General features: G+C 56.4%; 7 protein-coding genes across 7 annotated transcripts; 4 read left to right on the top strand and 3 right to left on the bottom strand.

Annotated features, from left to right (window-relative positions):
- Window positions 1-268: 268 nt before the first annotated feature.
- WHR41_06682 (uncharacterized protein) lies at window positions 269-2092 on the top strand (the record flags this gene model as incomplete). Its single annotated transcript, XM_069375287.1, has 3 exons — window positions 269-514; window positions 566-1007; window positions 1056-2092. The coding sequence occupies exons 1-3, from the start codon at window positions 278-280 to the stop codon at window positions 2090-2092; spliced, it is 1716 nt and encodes a 571-aa protein (XP_069227920.1). The 5' UTR covers window positions 269-277.
- A 473-nt stretch (window positions 2093-2565) lies between these two features.
- Window positions 2566-4233, top strand: WHR41_06681 (uncharacterized protein; the record flags this gene model as incomplete). Its single annotated transcript, XM_069375286.1, has 2 exons — window positions 2566-3518; window positions 3573-4233. The coding sequence occupies 2 exons, from the start codon at window positions 2566-2568 to the stop codon at window positions 4117-4119; spliced, it is 1500 nt and encodes a 499-aa protein (XP_069227923.1). The 3' UTR covers window positions 4120-4233.
- Window positions 3529-6028, bottom strand: WHR41_06680 (uncharacterized protein). Its single transcript, XM_069375285.1, has 2 exons — window positions 5001-6028; window positions 3529-4949 (listed from the first exon to the last, which is right to left on the bottom strand). Exons 1-2 carry the CDS (start codon window positions 5862-5864, stop codon window positions 4350-4352), a joined length of 1464 nt encoding a protein of 487 aa, XP_069227922.1. The 5' UTR covers window positions 5865-6028; the 3' UTR covers window positions 3529-4349.
- A 118-nt stretch (window positions 6029-6146) lies between these two features.
- On the bottom strand, window positions 6147-8111 carry WHR41_06679 (uncharacterized protein). The gene is made up of 2 exons (XM_069375284.1): window positions 7915-8111; window positions 6147-7855 (listed from the first exon to the last, which is right to left on the bottom strand). Exons 1-2 carry the CDS (start codon window positions 8012-8014, stop codon window positions 6288-6290), a joined length of 1668 nt encoding a protein of 555 aa, XP_069227984.1. The 5' UTR covers window positions 8015-8111; the 3' UTR covers window positions 6147-6287.
- A 422-nt stretch (window positions 8112-8533) lies between these two features.
- Window positions 8534-9523, top strand: WHR41_06678 (uncharacterized protein; the record flags this gene model as incomplete). Its single annotated transcript, XM_069375283.1, has 1 exon — window positions 8534-9523. One exon carries the CDS (start codon window positions 8534-8536, stop codon window positions 9521-9523), a length of 990 nt encoding a protein of 329 aa, XP_069227985.1.
- A 379-nt stretch (window positions 9524-9902) lies between these two features.
- On the bottom strand, window positions 9903-13996 carry WHR41_06677 (uncharacterized protein; the record flags this gene model as incomplete). Its single annotated transcript, XM_069375282.1, has 3 exons — window positions 9903-12901; window positions 12957-13872; window positions 13943-13996. The coding sequence occupies 3 exons, from the start codon at window positions 13994-13996 to the stop codon at window positions 9903-9905; spliced, it is 3969 nt and encodes a 1322-aa protein (XP_069227980.1).
- On the top strand, window positions 13966-15655 carry WHR41_06676 (uncharacterized protein). Its single transcript, XM_069375281.1, has 2 exons — window positions 13966-14654; window positions 14710-15655. Exons 1-2 carry the CDS (start codon window positions 14488-14490, stop codon window positions 15455-15457), a joined length of 915 nt encoding a protein of 304 aa, XP_069227981.1. The 5' UTR covers window positions 13966-14487; the 3' UTR covers window positions 15458-15655.
- The last annotated feature ends 231 nt before the right edge of the window (window positions 15656-15886 follow it).

Below are 15886 nucleotides of genomic sequence, written 5' to 3'. Positions count from 1 at the left end.
ACCGACACATCTCGTCGCCGGGGAGACTGCGGCCTTGCGCGGCGAAACGAGAATGGCAAGGTTACAGCACGCTCCCTCGCGGTCCCGCAACTCGCATATTATACCTCCCTTCGAGCAAGGCGCAAGTGCGGAGTCGGCATCGCGACATGCCCGCACCAGAATTACCTTTACGTGATAACCAGGGCTAACCACCAGGCCTCGTGCCCAGTGTCGCTCTGCGTGTATTTATGCTCGGTCCCTCGTTTCCTCGCTCCGTGTTCTTCTGCAAGTCACCACCATGTATCGTTTTGGGCGCTTCTTCGCTGGCCTCCTCCTTGCTAATTTCGCGGCTGCTTCGCCGGGACGCTATCCTCCCTCGTATGGCCATCATCCGGGCAAAGGCAATGATACATTGGGAGCAGTAGCTTCCGAGAGTTCGATATGCAGCAACATTGGCACCGACATTCTGAAAGACGGCGGCAACGCTGCGGATAGTATGATCGCTACTGTGTTCTGCGTCGGCGTTGTCGGAATGGTTAGCGAAATACCGCACACTCCGCTCAGGCAGCATCACTGACCTTTTCAGTACCATTCTGGTATCGCCGGAGGCGGTTTCATGCTGGTCCGCGGCAGCAATGGCTCCTATGAATTCATTGACTTCAGAGAAACGGCTCCGGCTGCGGCCTTCGAGAACATGTACGTGAACAACACCAACAGCAGCATCTACTCTGGGCTTGCTAGTGGTGTACCCGGCGAAGTTCGTGGACTTGAGCGTCTCTACCAGGGCTATGCGTCTAAATCGTGGAAATCCTTGGTCATGCCTGCTGTCAAGGTTGCTCGCGATGGCTTTCCCGTCACAGAGGACCTCGTCCGTTACATGGCTTCCGCCACGGCTGGCATTGACAACTTCCTTGTAAACGATCCCACTTGGGCTATAGACTTTGCGCCTAACGGAACTCTGCTGGGTCTGAACGACACAATCACCAGGCGGCGCTATGCAGACACCCTAGAGGCAATTGCCAAACGAGGTGAGCTTCTACGAGCACGCGCATTGGACAAGAGACTGACCAGACCAGGCGCCGACGCTTTCTATACCGGACCGATCGCTGAAGCAACTATCAACACGCTCAATGCGACTGGCGGTACTATGACTCTCGAGGACCTTAAGAATTACACAGTGGCGATTAGAGATCCGGCTGCAATCTCATACCGAGACTACAACATTCATAGCTGCAGCGCTCCCTCCTCTGGCACTGTGGCTATGAGCGTGATGAAGATCATTGAAGGCTATGAAGACATCGGCGAGGCCGCTGCCTTAAACCTGAGCACCCACCGATTCGACGAAGCCCTGCGCTTCGCATACGGACAGCGCAGCGAGCTCGGCGATCCATTGTTTGTGGAAGGCCTCGACAAGTACCAGGCCGAGATGCTCAGCGACGCCACAGCAGCAGAAGTGCGATCGAAACTGAATGACCAGCGGACCCAAAACGTGTCCGTCTACGACCCTTCCGGCTTCGAGTCCCTGGAAACACCCGGCACATCTGCCGTCGTCGCCAGCGACGCCAGCGGCATGGCCATCTCGCTCACGACGACCGTCAACCTCCTCTTTGGCTCGCACATCATGGTCCCCGAGACCGGCGTGATCATGAACAACGAGATGAACGACTTCTCCATCCCCGGCTCCTCCAACGCCTTCGGCTACATCCCGTCGCCCGCCAACTACATCCGCCCCGGCAAGCGCCCGCTCAGCTCCATCTCGCCCAGCATCGTCGAGCACGCGGACGGCAGGCTGTACTTCGTCGTCGCCTCCGCTGGCGGCAGTAGGATCATCACGGCCGTGGTGCAGAACATCTGGCACGTGCTGGACCAGAACGCCACGGCGCCGGAAGCTCTGGCGGCGCCAAGGTTGCACGACCAGCTTGTGCCGAACCAGGTCAGCTTTGAGTATACCTATGACAACGAAACGGTGGCTTTCATGAAGGATAGAGGCCACAATGTGACTTGGACTGCACCGGGCGGCTCGACTGCGCAGTCGCTGAGGCTGTTGAGGAATGGGACTTTCGAGGCTGCTGGTGAGCCTAGGCAGCGTAACAGTGGTGGTTTCGCTGTTTAGATAATATATGTGGCTGGCCGGGTTAGTATGGGTGTGTCTTCATGCAGTAGACTGCATATATACTAGAACATCGCTCCAACGCAGCCTAAATTCTCACAAAATGAGCTCTCCGTCGTAATCCACGTGTAGCAAACCAACTCCGACAGGCTCTGACCTGTGAAAGAACCAACACGAGATATAATTTCATCCATAACGTCGTCATGATCCATGTATTGTTCGACGTAATCTCGCTCAATCATTAACTCTTTTCTATTTTGCGTGGAGAGGTTTTAATTTGTGAAGCTCCAGACACAAGCGATGGCGGGCTCTGGTGGGGCTGTGAACGCCATGCCATCACTTTTGCCGACAGCCCAACACTTCGCGACCACTTTGGGCAGATTTGGGCAGAATGCCGAGTATCAGAACGCCATTGCTAAGCCAGTCAGGTCTTTTTATTGGATTCTCATCTCGCCAATGAGTGCTTTACTGGGATCATGGAATTTTTCTCATTTCTGGATCTGTCCCCGCCTACATCTGCAACATTTCTATTTGCCATCTTTGCCATCTTGATCTCAATCCCGATCTACCAAGCCTTCTCGTCCCCCCTCTCTCGCGTCCCCGGCCCACTCCTCTGCCGTTTCAGCCCCCTCTGGCTCTGGTACCACTCCTACCTCGGCGACGAAGTCACCCAGATCGAACGCCTCCACAAGACCTACGGCCCAATCGCCCGCATCGGCCCCAACGAATGCTCCATCTCCGACGGCATCGCTCTAAACGCCATCTACAGCGAGCACGGAGGCTTCCGCAAAGCGGACTGCTACGAGAACTTCGACTTCGAGGGCCACGCGACGATTTTCAGCGCGCGGGACGGCGAGTACAGGGCGCGGAGGAGCAAGGCTGTCGCGCCGTTGTTCAGCACTGCGAACATACGGGCTGGGCAGGCGGCGATCGAGGCGTGTGTTGGGAGGTTTGTTGAGAGGGTGCGGTCGGAGGCAAGAACGGGCGAGCCGGTCGATGTGCTCAATCTGAGTAGGAGCCTTGCTTTGGATGCGGTGAGCTCGTTTCTGTTTCGTACGCCTTATGGAGGGATTGAGGAGCAGGGGGGTCGTCTGAGTGCCAGTGTGTTCGTTGACATGCTGGTGGAGACGGGGCGTTTCTTCTCCTTGCCACACTATCTCTTTGTTGCGGTCAATTGGTTGAATGCAAAACTTTTTCCAAGCGTAGATGCTGCAGCTGAAGCAGGCGGCGCAAAGCTGGACGAGTTCGCTCGACGGATTGTCAAAGACACACCTCCGGATGAAGACACATTCCAAGGTCGACTGAAGAAGGCGGGCGTGAGCGACGATGAGAACGCAGTGCAAGTCATGGACTTGATGTTCGCGGGCACAGATTCGACTGGTACGAACTTGAGCAAGCTGATTTGGCGGCTGGCAAAATCGCCTCAGATGTAAGATCAATCTCTGTAATCGATACTGTTCCCGATTCACTGACGTTTCATCAGCTACCAACGCCTTCGCGAAGAAGTGGCAAGCGCAGACGCCACAGACCCATCATTATCCTACAATCCCCAGAGCCTGAAATACCTCGACGCCGTGGTCCGCGAAGGTCTCCGCATGGGCATGTCGACACCTACACGTCTCCCTCGTGTGGTACCCAAGGGTGGCTGGTCATTCAACGGCTTCTATCTGCCCGAAGACACCGTGGTCGGCTGTCAACTACATACTCTGCACTTCAATCCAGAAGTGTTTCCCGATCCGTTCAAATTCCAACCGGAGAGATGGCTCGATGGGCCTTCGCCGCAGATGCAGAGAGACTGGATTCCGTTCTCGCTTGGGCAGCGAGGATGCCTTGCGAGGAATCTCGCGCAGTTGGAACTGCAGCTGGCGCTGCGAGCGATCGCTAGGACGAATTTGCTGGAGGGCGCGAGCCCGATCGGCAGAGACGTCGAGATATGCGAGTGGTTTAACAGCAAGCTGGTTGGCGATAGGCTGGAGTTGGTGTGGCATGCCGAGACGGTTCGAGTTTCAGCGAACGCTTCCTTGACATGACTACATAGGTTTTCAGGAGACCACCGTTGGACAAAGCCAACCCCTAAAGAGCCGTGGATCGGGAACATGGTGGATAAACCCAGATCAAACATAATACCATTAATTTCTGCAAAACGTGACGAGCCTCTCTCGAACTCTGCGATATATGTAGTTCGTGGCCACAGACCAAGCTATTTCTGCGCTGGTAGCTTCCTGGGTAACATCGCGTCCGTCAATCAAATCCACACCTCTCAATCCCTGCCGCCAACCCTCTTGCCCCAATCCTCACCAACCCTCGCTGCATCGACGACCTCGACCTCCTTGCCGAGACCCACCATCGAGCTCCTCTCGTACCACCTACGGCGGTCTCTGGTGCCCTCGTCCTCGGTCTCGGTGTCTGCGAGTCCTTCGCCGGCAACGAGGATGGTCCTGCCGACCCAGCCACGCAGTTGAGCGACGTTGTCGCCGTCGAAGCCGGAAAGCGATTCCGCGACGTATACGAGCTGAGGTGCGAGGTGCTTGAGAATCTGGATGTAGCCGCCCTCCGTGGTGAAGGGGAGAATGTGTGATGATTGAGATACAAGGGTGAGAGCCTGCTGGTACAGTGTGTCGAAGGACTTGGGGTAGGATGAGTCCGAAGGTGAGATGCGAGGGGAAATCGATTGCAGTTCGCTGCCGGGAGTGACGACGGGTGTGGAGATCTGAGAATAGGACGAGCCGAGGCCAGAGGTGGCGGCCGCGGGAGGCTGGTAGTCGAGAGGTGGCAAGGAAGTAAGCGTCGGGGCATAGATCAGGACGAACATGTCGGTGGTACTGGGGTCGTGTTCAGTGGGAAGGTGGGAGAGGATGGACTGGGAGGTGTTAGTGCAGCTCGTTGCTATGCGATCATCACTGAAACTCACAGCATGCTCAGTCTGGTACGCGCTGTCGTGGTCGTAAGAGCCATCGCTGCCGATGTCTGCGCTGACGACGACGGCGACCGTCTTCTTACTCTTGCTCCGCCCTTTGTCGCTTCTCGCGCTCCTGAGAGCAGCATCAGCCCTCTTCTCGCTTTCGGCCTCGACGGTACCAACACGCGTCTTCTCCTCTGCCTCCTCGGACCACCTCTCGTGATCGCTGAAGACTTCGCCCTCGCCCTCTCTGCCACGCCTCTCACGCCTCCGGCTGCCGTCCTCGTAGTAGGCGTCCTTGTCCTCTTCCATGATGCTGCCGAGAGCCGCACCAGCCGCAGCCGCAGCCGCGCCAACCTGCTTCGACGCAGAGTCGAAGAACTGCTGCGGGGAAGGCGTACGGCGGATGGCGCCTCTGACCTGGCCGTACCAAGAAGCCTCTTGCTGCTGACGTTGCTCCCCATGAACGCTTCGGCCAGCATAGTAGCTGGCAGCCTCGCCGCCAACGGGCGGAGGCCCACCCTGCGGACCTCCACTCTGGCTCGGGACGGGCCCTTCGTAAGGCGGCATGTTCACATTCTGCTGGGATCCAGGAGGGTGGCCTTCAGGCGGAGGCGGACCAGGATACGGCTGCGCGCCTTGAGTCGGGTAGGCGCCGCCCAGGCCCGTGGACGGGCGCGGCGGCTTGTCGTGGTGCGGACGGTCGTCCTCGTCACTGTCGCTCCTCTCAGACCAGATCCATGCTGCCAGGCCTCCGATTGCGATCGTGCTGATTGTGATCAGGGGCACCCAGTAGCCGAGGGTGCTTTGTTGACGGCCGGTCGCGGGAGGCGCGTAGAGTGGGCGGCGGGAACGCTGCGCTCGGTCGTTCGCCATATTCACGGCGGCCGCATCGACGCCCGGGCGTCGAGAGTGAGAAGTGTTTCCGTGCGTGCGGGAGGAGCTTGTGGGTGTTGTGAGGACAAAGCTGCGAGGTGACGGTGTGAGATGCGCGAGCGCGGAGCTGCAGGAGGCCGCGGTGGCTGGCGCGCTGGCTGGGTCGCGCAGCCCTGCCGAGCTTGTTTGGCTGGCGTCGGCGCTGCTGGCCGTTGCGCGAGGCAGAGTGGGGTTGTTTATGGGGAAGGTCGGGTCCGAGACATGCGCGTAATTGGTGATAAATGCAGCCATCTCTGACGGTACAAGAGGTGCCTCTTCTATTACATGAGTGTGCATATCTCTACGGGCGTCAAGATATGATTGATAATCTTGGTGTTACTTTCTATTACATGGGCTTGTGTGAGTTATGAGAGTGAAAGCCCTCTAGAGCTTCGCCTTGACGGGGCCGTTCTCCAGCTCCGCCTTCATCCTGTCCTTCAGCACTCGCCTCAAAATCTTTCCGCTCACACTCTTCGGGATCTCGTCTGTGAACCTCACGCCTCCTCTAAGCTTCTTGTGGTTCGCCACCTTCTTGCCCAGCCACTCCACGATCTCTGCTTCCAGCTCCTTCGAGCCCTTGCCCTCCTTCGGCACGACGTATGCCAGAGGGACTTCGGTCGCCAACTCTTCCTTGTGTACACCAATGACAGCCACATCGGAGATACTGGGATGCGAAATGAGGATGCCTTCCAGCTCTGCAGGCGGGACTTGGAAGCCCTTGTATTTGATCAGCTCCTTGATGCGGTCGGTGATGAAGAAGTTGCCATCGGCATCCTGGTAGCCAACGTCTCCAGTCTTGAAGTATCCATCGTCGGTCAAGGCATTGCGCGTGCCTTCCGGGTTGTTGTGGTATCCCTTGAAGATGTTGGGCCCCTTGATCCATAGCTCACCGACCTGGCCGGCAGGCAGCTCCGTCTCGTCTGGACCCATGTATTTGGCCGTCAGATTAGGAAGCAGTGTTCCGACGGAGCCGATTGTGTCGTACCAAGAGGACCACGGCTGAGTGTGGGTCGTAGGAGAGGTCTCGCTCAAGCCGTACCCTTGCTTGACCTTCAGTCCCTTGCGCTTAAACACGGCGTCGACGAGCTCCCGAGTGAGCGGTGCTGCGCCGGAGTTCATCATGCGGATGCTACTGAGATCGTACTTGTCGACGCAAGGGTGCTTGGACAGAAGCAGGACAACGGGAGGCACGACGTAGGAGTACGTGATCTTGTAGTTTTGGACGAACTTGCACCATGCCTCAATGTCGAACTTGGGCATGACAAGGCACTTGAAACCCGCATATATGCTTTGGTGCAAGAGACAGGTGAGCCCATAGATGTGGAAGAAGGGAAGGAAAGCAAGAACGCTGTCGCCGTTGGGAGCATCTGGTCTTGGCTTCCAGCTGAGATTTGTCGATTCGCCGGCTCTGAGCTGGAGGTTGTTTGCCACAATGTTGCGGTGGCTCAGCATAACACCCTTGGGGAGGCCAGTGGTGCCTGACGAGTAGACCAAGAAGGCCAGGTCTTTGTCCGAATCGACCTTGGTTCGACGGTAGCGTGACGTGCCAGCGATGTTGCGGATCGACGTGAAGTGCTTGAAACGAGCGCTGGGGTCTCTCTTGTCTCCAATCAAGATGATTCGCTCGTCCGGAATACCTGCTTCCTGTGCAGCCTTGGTGGCCACCTCCAGCTGATCCCACTGGGTGACGAGACCCTTTGCGCCGCTATCCTTGAGCTGAAAGGCTAGTTCTTCGACGCTGTACCCCGGGTTGGCAGGCGAGACAATGCCGCCCGCCCAGATGGTTCCCCATGTCACGATCGGTGTGTCGATGCAGTTTGGTGTGTAGAGAGCAAGGACGTCGCCCTTCTTCCATTCCCAGCTGCTTTTCAGGCCTTTGCCCAGATCGGCTGCGGATTGCTTCACCTGGGCATACGTGTAGGATCGTTCGGTGTAAGGGTCGACATAGATGACTGTGGACGCTGCCGTTAGTCGCCGCAAGGAACGATGGAATAGTCTGGGTCTCCCTCACCTTTGTCGTCAGGAAAGTCGCGGTCATTCCTTTCGAACAGGAAGTCCCAGATGCCAACATCAGGGATGTCTACAGGCGCATAGCTTGAATCGGTGGGCATGATTGAGGCGTATCCGCTTGGTGTTGGCAGCTATGATAGACCTGAAGAGTATAGAGAGCGACTGGGTGGTGAGGCTGGGCGGCATATTGCAGAGCCATGGCCGAGGGCGTCCACCGGGGCATCTGTGCCTCGGCAGAAGCAAAGGGATTACATCTTGCAACACGGTACTCGGCACGCAGCGGCCCTCTATCTACGCCATCGTCGGTTGTCCGAGCCGTCACCGAAGCGCGACCGTTGTCATCCCCACCTGCACTCCACCACCGGCAGCGGTCGCGGAGCCTTCCCGCACCTGGAGCGCGGGGCCGCGCATGCGACACCAAGTAAGGCAGCAAGGCAGCAACACATCTGCGGGGCTCATCTCCTCCAGGGCTAGCGCTAGGGTCAGGGTAAGCGAAGAGCCGCAGCACGTGCAGCAGCCTGTCCGCGGCACAATCCCGAGCCTGGTCCAGCATCTCGAGCACTCCAGGCCGGCACCAAGCCATTCGTCCACCGTTGATGCAGCGCTGGACCGACTTCGACATGGCCGCCGTCAACAACGCGGCGCCGATCCTGCGCCGTACCGCCTGGTCTACCTCTGCGCCATTCCGCCTGTACCAGCGCCGCTGGGCCCAGGTCCACGATGTGCGCTTCCTGGCCACCCACCAGACCGCCGACAAGGTCCTCGACAAGTACCGCGAGAAGCTGGAGAAGAAGGCTCGCGAGGAGGGCAAGGGCAGCGTCGACGAGCTCAAGCAGTCGTACAAGGAAAAGATCGATGCGCTGAAGGAGAAGGCCGAAGTGCCCGGTGCGAATGCGCCTCTTCACGCCCAGCAGCCGCCTGCACCTAGCCAAACCGCTTCGAGTGTACCCTACCAGGCACCACCGCCTCCGGAGCCTCAGATGGAAGCCCCTGCTCAGTCTGCCGCATCGGTCCCCAAGAGCAAGAGCAAGGAAGTCAAGACGCTCGACAGCTTCATCGACGTGGAGAAGGTCTCTGCCCTGCCTGACCGCGAAGTCGAGGCCATCTGGCGCCTGCGCCATGTCCGCGACCCGCAGTCTCTCTGCGCGACAATGCACGCCGAGACTTTCCGCCGCATCGCCGCTACCGCCCGCAAGCACCCGCAGTTCATTCTCCCTCTTCCCAGGAAAGACCAGGGCGCCGAGATCCACTTCCTGCAGTGGACCTTCCCCTCCGAGACGACGGCAACCGTTCTGTTCACACATCTCGCCGAGTTCAAGCTGCGTGGCGAGTTCGCGCAGCCGCACACCACTGTGACACATCACACCGATCTTGTCGGCAGCAACGAGCTCGTCTTGATGGAGGGTCGCGTGTCTGAGGACCGTGGTATCAGCGTGGACGAGGGCAAGTGGCTGTTGATGTGCCTGCAGAAGTTCTACGGCTTCGAGGCTCTCTCCGCGACGGCCCAGCAGAGCAAGGAGAAGAGACAGAAGCTCATGGAGCAGTTCAGCGGTGGCGACGCCGGCTTCAAGGTTGAGGAGCTTCTGGAGGAAGCTGAGAAGCTGCCCTGATCTAAGACATGGTTTTGCCGGCGTTCAGGATGAAAAGAGATGTACGATATGGCTTGTAAGTTAGGATCGGACGGGCTGATGTGGCCATTGTGGAGAAGCATCGATATGCCAGCGTTCTGTTGCACAGCGTTGTCATGGGCCATTTGATCGATCGCACTGGATCAGTGGGTGATGGAAACTCCGGCAGACCCGGGGTCGTTCGTCGAGGGTGCCAGTATGCATAACTGTGTTCACCATCTTCGCACGAGCATTTGGTTTAGCAGGTCACGACAAAATTACTAGAGGATGTCCAGGGGGCTAAATACGAATAGAACGCCACATATGGGCGAAGCAATATTCCCATTATCGCTGCTACATACAACTCGTCTCCTTAGCAGAATCATTGGTCGACAGCCTGATTCAAAGCATTCACCCGGTAACTCTCACTACGCTTGACCAGCTCAGCGTGTGTTCCTTGGTCAACACACTGCCCATTCTCAATCAAGAAGATGACGTCTGCTTTGCGGATGGTGTACAAGCGGTGGGCAATAGCAATGACCGTCATATGCTTCGTTGCTTTTTCAAGGCCGTCCTGGAGCAGTCGCTCGGATTCCGCATCGAGTGCGCTTGTAGATTCGTCGAGAAGCAACACTTGAGGCTTGCGGATGAGCGCACGAGCGATCGCGAGTCGTTGCTTTTGACCTCCCGACAGTCGGTCGCCGTTGGGTCCGCAGTCGCAATCGTACGCGCCGGGCATCTCCATTATCACGTCGTGGATGTTGGCGAGCTTGCAAGCTTCTTCCATGTCCGCATCAGATATCTTCTGTCCCGGACGAGCGCCGAGAGTCAGGTTGTATCGAATGGTGCCGTTGAAGATGACGCTCTGTTGCGGCACATATGCCATCTCGTCGCGGAATGAGGTGTCTCCGTACGCGAGATCGCGGCCATTGATCTCAACGCTCCCAGAGTCGGGCGAGTAAAGACGTTCGACCAACGAGATGATAGTCGATTTGCCAGCGCCACTCGGGCCAACGAGAGCAGCGAATTGCCCAGGCCGAATGCTCAGACTCAGCCCATGAAGCACGCGCGAATCAGGCCGGGCAGGGTACGAGAACTTGACGTCTTTGAAGCAGATGCTTGCACCACCTGCGTTCGCAGGCGCCTTCTCGCTAACGCGGGCAGAGGCTTCGACGTCCCAAACAGGATCCAGGCTGGCCGACAGATTCTTCGTCGAGCCGAGCTCGAGCACGTTGAGCAATCTTCGCGTGGCCTGCAGTGCTCGAGATACATCCGGTGCGAGCGCGAAAGCCTGCCCCCAGAGCTGTGAACTGACCAGGAGAGCGAGCTGCACGATGAAGAACTGCGCCTGGGTGTATTCGCCTGCGATGATGCGAGTAGATCCCCACCAGTATGCCAGGGCGTACAGGAAATTGCTTAAGCCGTAGCCGACTGCTAGCCACAGATTAGCCCACGCACTTTGCTTGGTGACCTGACGCATCGGTTCTTGGAGTGATCGACGGTATGTGCCGAGGACCTCATGCTCCAGCGAGTAGCACATCAGCGTCTTGATTGAGTTGATCGCTTCGATGGTTATGGCGTTAGAGTTCGCGAAGGCCTCAAGGTGCTTCTCCTCAAAAGCTGCCACGGTGGTGACTCGCATGTAGCCAGCGCCGAGCAAAAGAGGCACAACGGACAGACACACGAGTGCGATCTTCCACGCGATGATGTGTGTCATGGTAATCGTAGCGATCAAAGATACGATGATCGAAAGGATTGTGCAGACGACCGACCCTGCGAGACCGTTCAGCGCATTGCTATCCTGTGAGATCAGGCCGAGCAGCAATGATGGGTTTCGATCCTTTGACTCGTGCCATGTGTGGTCTTGCTCAAGGACTGATCGCAGTGAGAGCACGCGCACTTTGTAGATGACTTGTTCTGCGATCCAGCCGTACAGTGACCAGCTGGCGAAGTTGGCAAGGAACTCAACGATGGCCAGCACGAAGAATAGCAGGCCAAACAGCTCACCTGCGTGGCGAATCGTTTCGGGGGTCTCGCAATAGCTCAGTTTGGCTACGACGTTGCCGAAGATGGCTGCTGAAGCACAGTATGTGCCACCGATGATGATGGCTCCGAACGTTGCTAAGACCATGGAGAATGAGTAAGGTCGGAACAACGCACTCATCGATCGTACGGTCGAGGCCATCGATCGCGCTTCCGCCTTCACGTGTCTCGAAGAAGCTTCAACGTTGCTCTCTTTGGCTTCGCTGTTTACCTCATCCTCATCTGCGGCTGACGGCAGCTCAAACGTCGTAGACTTTTCTGAAACCTTTTGAGTCGAAGATTTAGACGAGATTGAATCTGTGTCGCTGCCTTCCTTTTGCGTATTGTCTCCATTAACGTTGAGACCCTGCAAACGAACGAGTGCAGCGTAGGCACCATCGGCATCCAGCAGCTCTTGATGAGCACCTTGTTCGACCAATCTTCCTTGACGCATCACGACAATCTTGTCTGCGTTGCGGATTGTCGACAGTCTGTGGGCGACGGTGATCACGGTGCGCCCAGTCGCAATCTTCTCCAGAGCTCTTTGGATGCGCAACTCTGACGCAGAATCGAGGGATGCTGTGGCTTCGTCTAGGATGAGGATACGAGGGTCTTTGATCAACGCACGGGCGAGGGACACTCGCTGCTTCTGTCCTCCGCTGATGAGGCCGCCTTTGCTGCCAACAAGTGTTCCGTAGTTCTCGTCGAGACGTTCGATGAAGCCGGAAGCATCGGCTAGTGCAGCCGCACCGAGAACCAAGTCGACAATCTCTTGCACATCGTTGTCAAAGCTTACCGCAATGCTACGAAGGTCTATGCCATCGCGCACTGCTGCAGCAACCTGAGCCAGAGAATCTTCCATGAGAGCGTTACGGAGGTGTACATGCTTAGGAGAATTGACAAGGCCAAGCGCGATGTTCTCGAAGATAGAACGTGCCAGAAGGCATGGCTCTTGTTGCACGAGACTGATGTGCCCACGGACTGACCGCACACTCAGGTCTTTGACATCTTGGCCATCTAACAAGACTTGTCCCTGGTCTGCGTTGTAGAGCCGAGCGATTAATCCGGTCACTGTGGATTTGCCGCTGCCAGACAGGCCAACGATAGCCAATTGCTGGCCAGCGGGGCAGGTGAAGGAAAGGTCTTCCAGTACAGGTTTGTCGGGACGAGATGGGAACGTGAATCGAACGTTGCGGAGCTCGATATCTCCCTGGCATTCGTTTTTATCGATCCCTCTTTCAGTCGAAGTGCCATCAATAGCAGAAGGCCGTGTCATGTCACTTTCGAGCTTGGCGAACGCAACAGTGGCTGCATCGAAACTTCTCAGAAATGGGGCGGCTTGACTCAAAATCAAAGAAGCTGTGATCAGGTCAGTAGGATGATCGAGGAAAACGGAGAGCATTCAGTGACATGCCATCAACTAGGATCAGAATAACCGTGAAGACTGCTCCAACGGTGATCTCGGATGACTCTGACTCAACGGCATCTGCAATCTGTCTCGAGCCTTGCCAGAAGGCAAGAGCATTGGCGGAGAACGCAATGAAGTACAACAAGCCCGCTTGAACTGCCATTGCAACAGATTTGAGTACGCCGGCCTTCAAGCTTGGGGAAAGCTTCTGGACGAAGCTCTCTTCAAGGCGAGCATTGGCCGAGAATGCATGAACGACGGTAGTGTTGGAGAAGGCTTCCAGCGCGACTGATGACGCTTTTGCGGTGCTCTCCATCGACTGCCCGAAATACTTCTGTACGAAGTAGCCGCCGCCCAATGCCATGATGAGATACGCAGGCGTGAGAGAAACCAGCATTCCTGCCAGCTTAGCATCCATGATGAATGCAACGACGTACGCAGCGATGAAAAACGAGACACTGTTAATCACAATGCCGACTTTCTCGTTCGTGCCCTGTTGGACGGTGCTGATATCGCCTGTGATGCGGGAGGAGACCTCACCCGCAGGCAGGGTATCGAAGAAGGCGGCATCTTGTCGTAGAATCGATCCAAAGTAACCTTCACGCAGTCGCTGAGCTAGCCGCTCGCCCGAAAGGTTCCAGCAAAAAGTGTATATGTAGATGAGGCCAAAATAAGCAATGCCGACATAAACGATGAGGAGGATCTTCGAATTGATGTCATTCTGGGGTGACGAAGCCGACGCCGACTCGCAGGTCGAAGAATTCAATCCGTCGACCAACTGACCGAAGACAATTGACATGATCGGGAAAGGAATTCCAGAAGCTACCGCCGCGGCGAGCCCTGTAAGCAGAATAGTGAAGTCTGCTACAGACGGTCCGCCATACACCAGCAGACGCGCAAACGCCGTCGCGCGACGCCACAGCTGTGGGAGGAATCATGTCAGCCTACCGATGTCGACCTGAAAACCATGGAAAATCGTATTTGATACTCGCCTTTGCTTTTCCTGGAGCTTTCGCATCGGCAGCACATCCTGGATCAATGGCCATCGCGAATAGCTGCTTCTGCCGTGTTCTGAGGACGGCCTGGAGAGATCCGGCAAGATCTGATAAACCCCCCTAGGACTTCCATCAGACCACGCGGAGGTCGGCCACTTCTCCCACGGACACTCGGCATCCGATCTCGCAGCAATCGTGCCATTTTTTTCTCCCACCGTGACGGCATGCCAGAGGACGCTAATCAGATCTTGGTTATCAGATTCTCGCCCAGCCCGCCAGCACGGCCCTGTGGAGCCAGGGCTTGGACTTGGGCTTCTTGGTCTTCCTTGGCTGCAACCTCCATAGCCCAACACCTGCGCGACTAACCGCACGCTGCATATCGGCAATGGCGAAAAGCATGGCCTCCTGGTACGGCGTGCGGTCTGGGTTCTACCTCCGTGCAGACCCATTTTCCTGCTTCTCATGTTGCACTTCTTTTTCCCGTTTCGCACGCGACCAATAAGCACTGACTGCCGTTACCTTCTCGACCTGTTCTTGACACAATGTGTGCGTCCACGGAACTTGCAGAGGAGGCCATGCCGGTGTCTCTTCCTAACTCTGAGCAATTCTACCTGAAGTCAGACCAGGACAGAAATTATCTCATCCAAATATCGTGGCCGCTGCATTGGCAAGACATCCATACGACAGAGCGCAGTCCAGTACCCGTGATGTAAGTTGCTCTCGATTCGATCGATTTGTATCACTGCTCAACTATTCAATGACAGATATATCGTCGACGGCAATGCATTGTTCCTCACAGCAACGGAGATTGCATGGCGCCGCGCAGCCTCTTCGCACTTCGCCGGAGGAGGCATCGTCGTTGCTGTCGGCTACCCTTTGCAGCAGGGAAAGCTGTACGACGCGCAAAGGCGCAGTCTCGATCTGACGCCTTCTGGCGCTACTCCGATCGAAGGGTACGGAGGTGCAGATCAATTCCTTGATTTTATTGAGGGGCGTGTCAGATCGGCGGTCAAAGAACGGCTGCCTATGATCAATGTTTCCAGAGAAGCACTTTACGGTCATTCGTACGGAGGCTTGTTCGCTCTGCATGCGCTTTTCACACGCCCAAATGCTTTCGACTTTTACATCGCCAGCAGTCCATCAATTTGGTGGAACAGCCGCTGCGTCTTGCATGAGGCCAAGGAATTCATAGAGAAAACAAAGGCAAACGAGGGCACATCTTCTAATGGTAAGCTTCCTTCGCTGATGCTGTCCTGGGGAACTTTTGAACAGCACCCGCCGCAGTGGAGCAACGAGCCTCTTGATCACTGGGAAGCCAGGAAGCAGGTCGCAAGGGACTTGAGAATGGAGGACAATGCAAAAGACCTTTTCCGCATGGTGAAGAATTGCAGACAGCTGCATAGTACTTCCACGAACGCTTACGATCAGGAGGAGCATACAAGCGTTATGCCGTGCTCGTTGAGTCGCGGCTTGACAGCATTCTTCGAAGACTGGCCCTTTTCCCGCTCATAGGCCAGTCTGTAACTAAGAGCTTTTTGTATTATTGCCCTACAAAGATGACTCCAAAAGTCGCTAAGTCTTCGAGCACCTACATGGACGTCAGCCAATTGATCGTTTCTTTCACATGCGCAGTGATAGCTTCCGAACATCGGGGCGCTCTGATTGCCCTTGATATCGACCCAGCGACAAGACACTTGGCGCATTCTCTGAGTTATCAATCAGTGGGGCTAAGCAAACAGAGGCGAGGACGACGCTTCAATTAGCCGGCCTTGGTGCAGCTCCTAGGGCCTTGGTATCGCTGTAACCCTGCCCTGTACAAGACTTGACTTGCTTGAGGTCACACTCGCTAACGCACCGCAGCAGGAATTGTCATCTCACCTAGTTATCAGACATTGCCGAGCCTGCTGAAGACGGACAAGACCTTGCCAGGAGGGTACAGGG

This window comes from Cladosporium halotolerans (genome assembly GCF_011745625.1).
Source record: "Cladosporium halotolerans strain TM138-S3 chromosome Unknown Sca23, whole genome shotgun sequence".
Lineage (NCBI taxonomy): Eukaryota > Fungi > Ascomycota > Dothideomycetes > Cladosporiales > Cladosporiaceae > Cladosporium > Cladosporium halotolerans.
The sequence above is the reverse complement of the archived record's forward strand: the minus strand, read 5'-3'. Positions and strand labels throughout refer to the sequence as shown.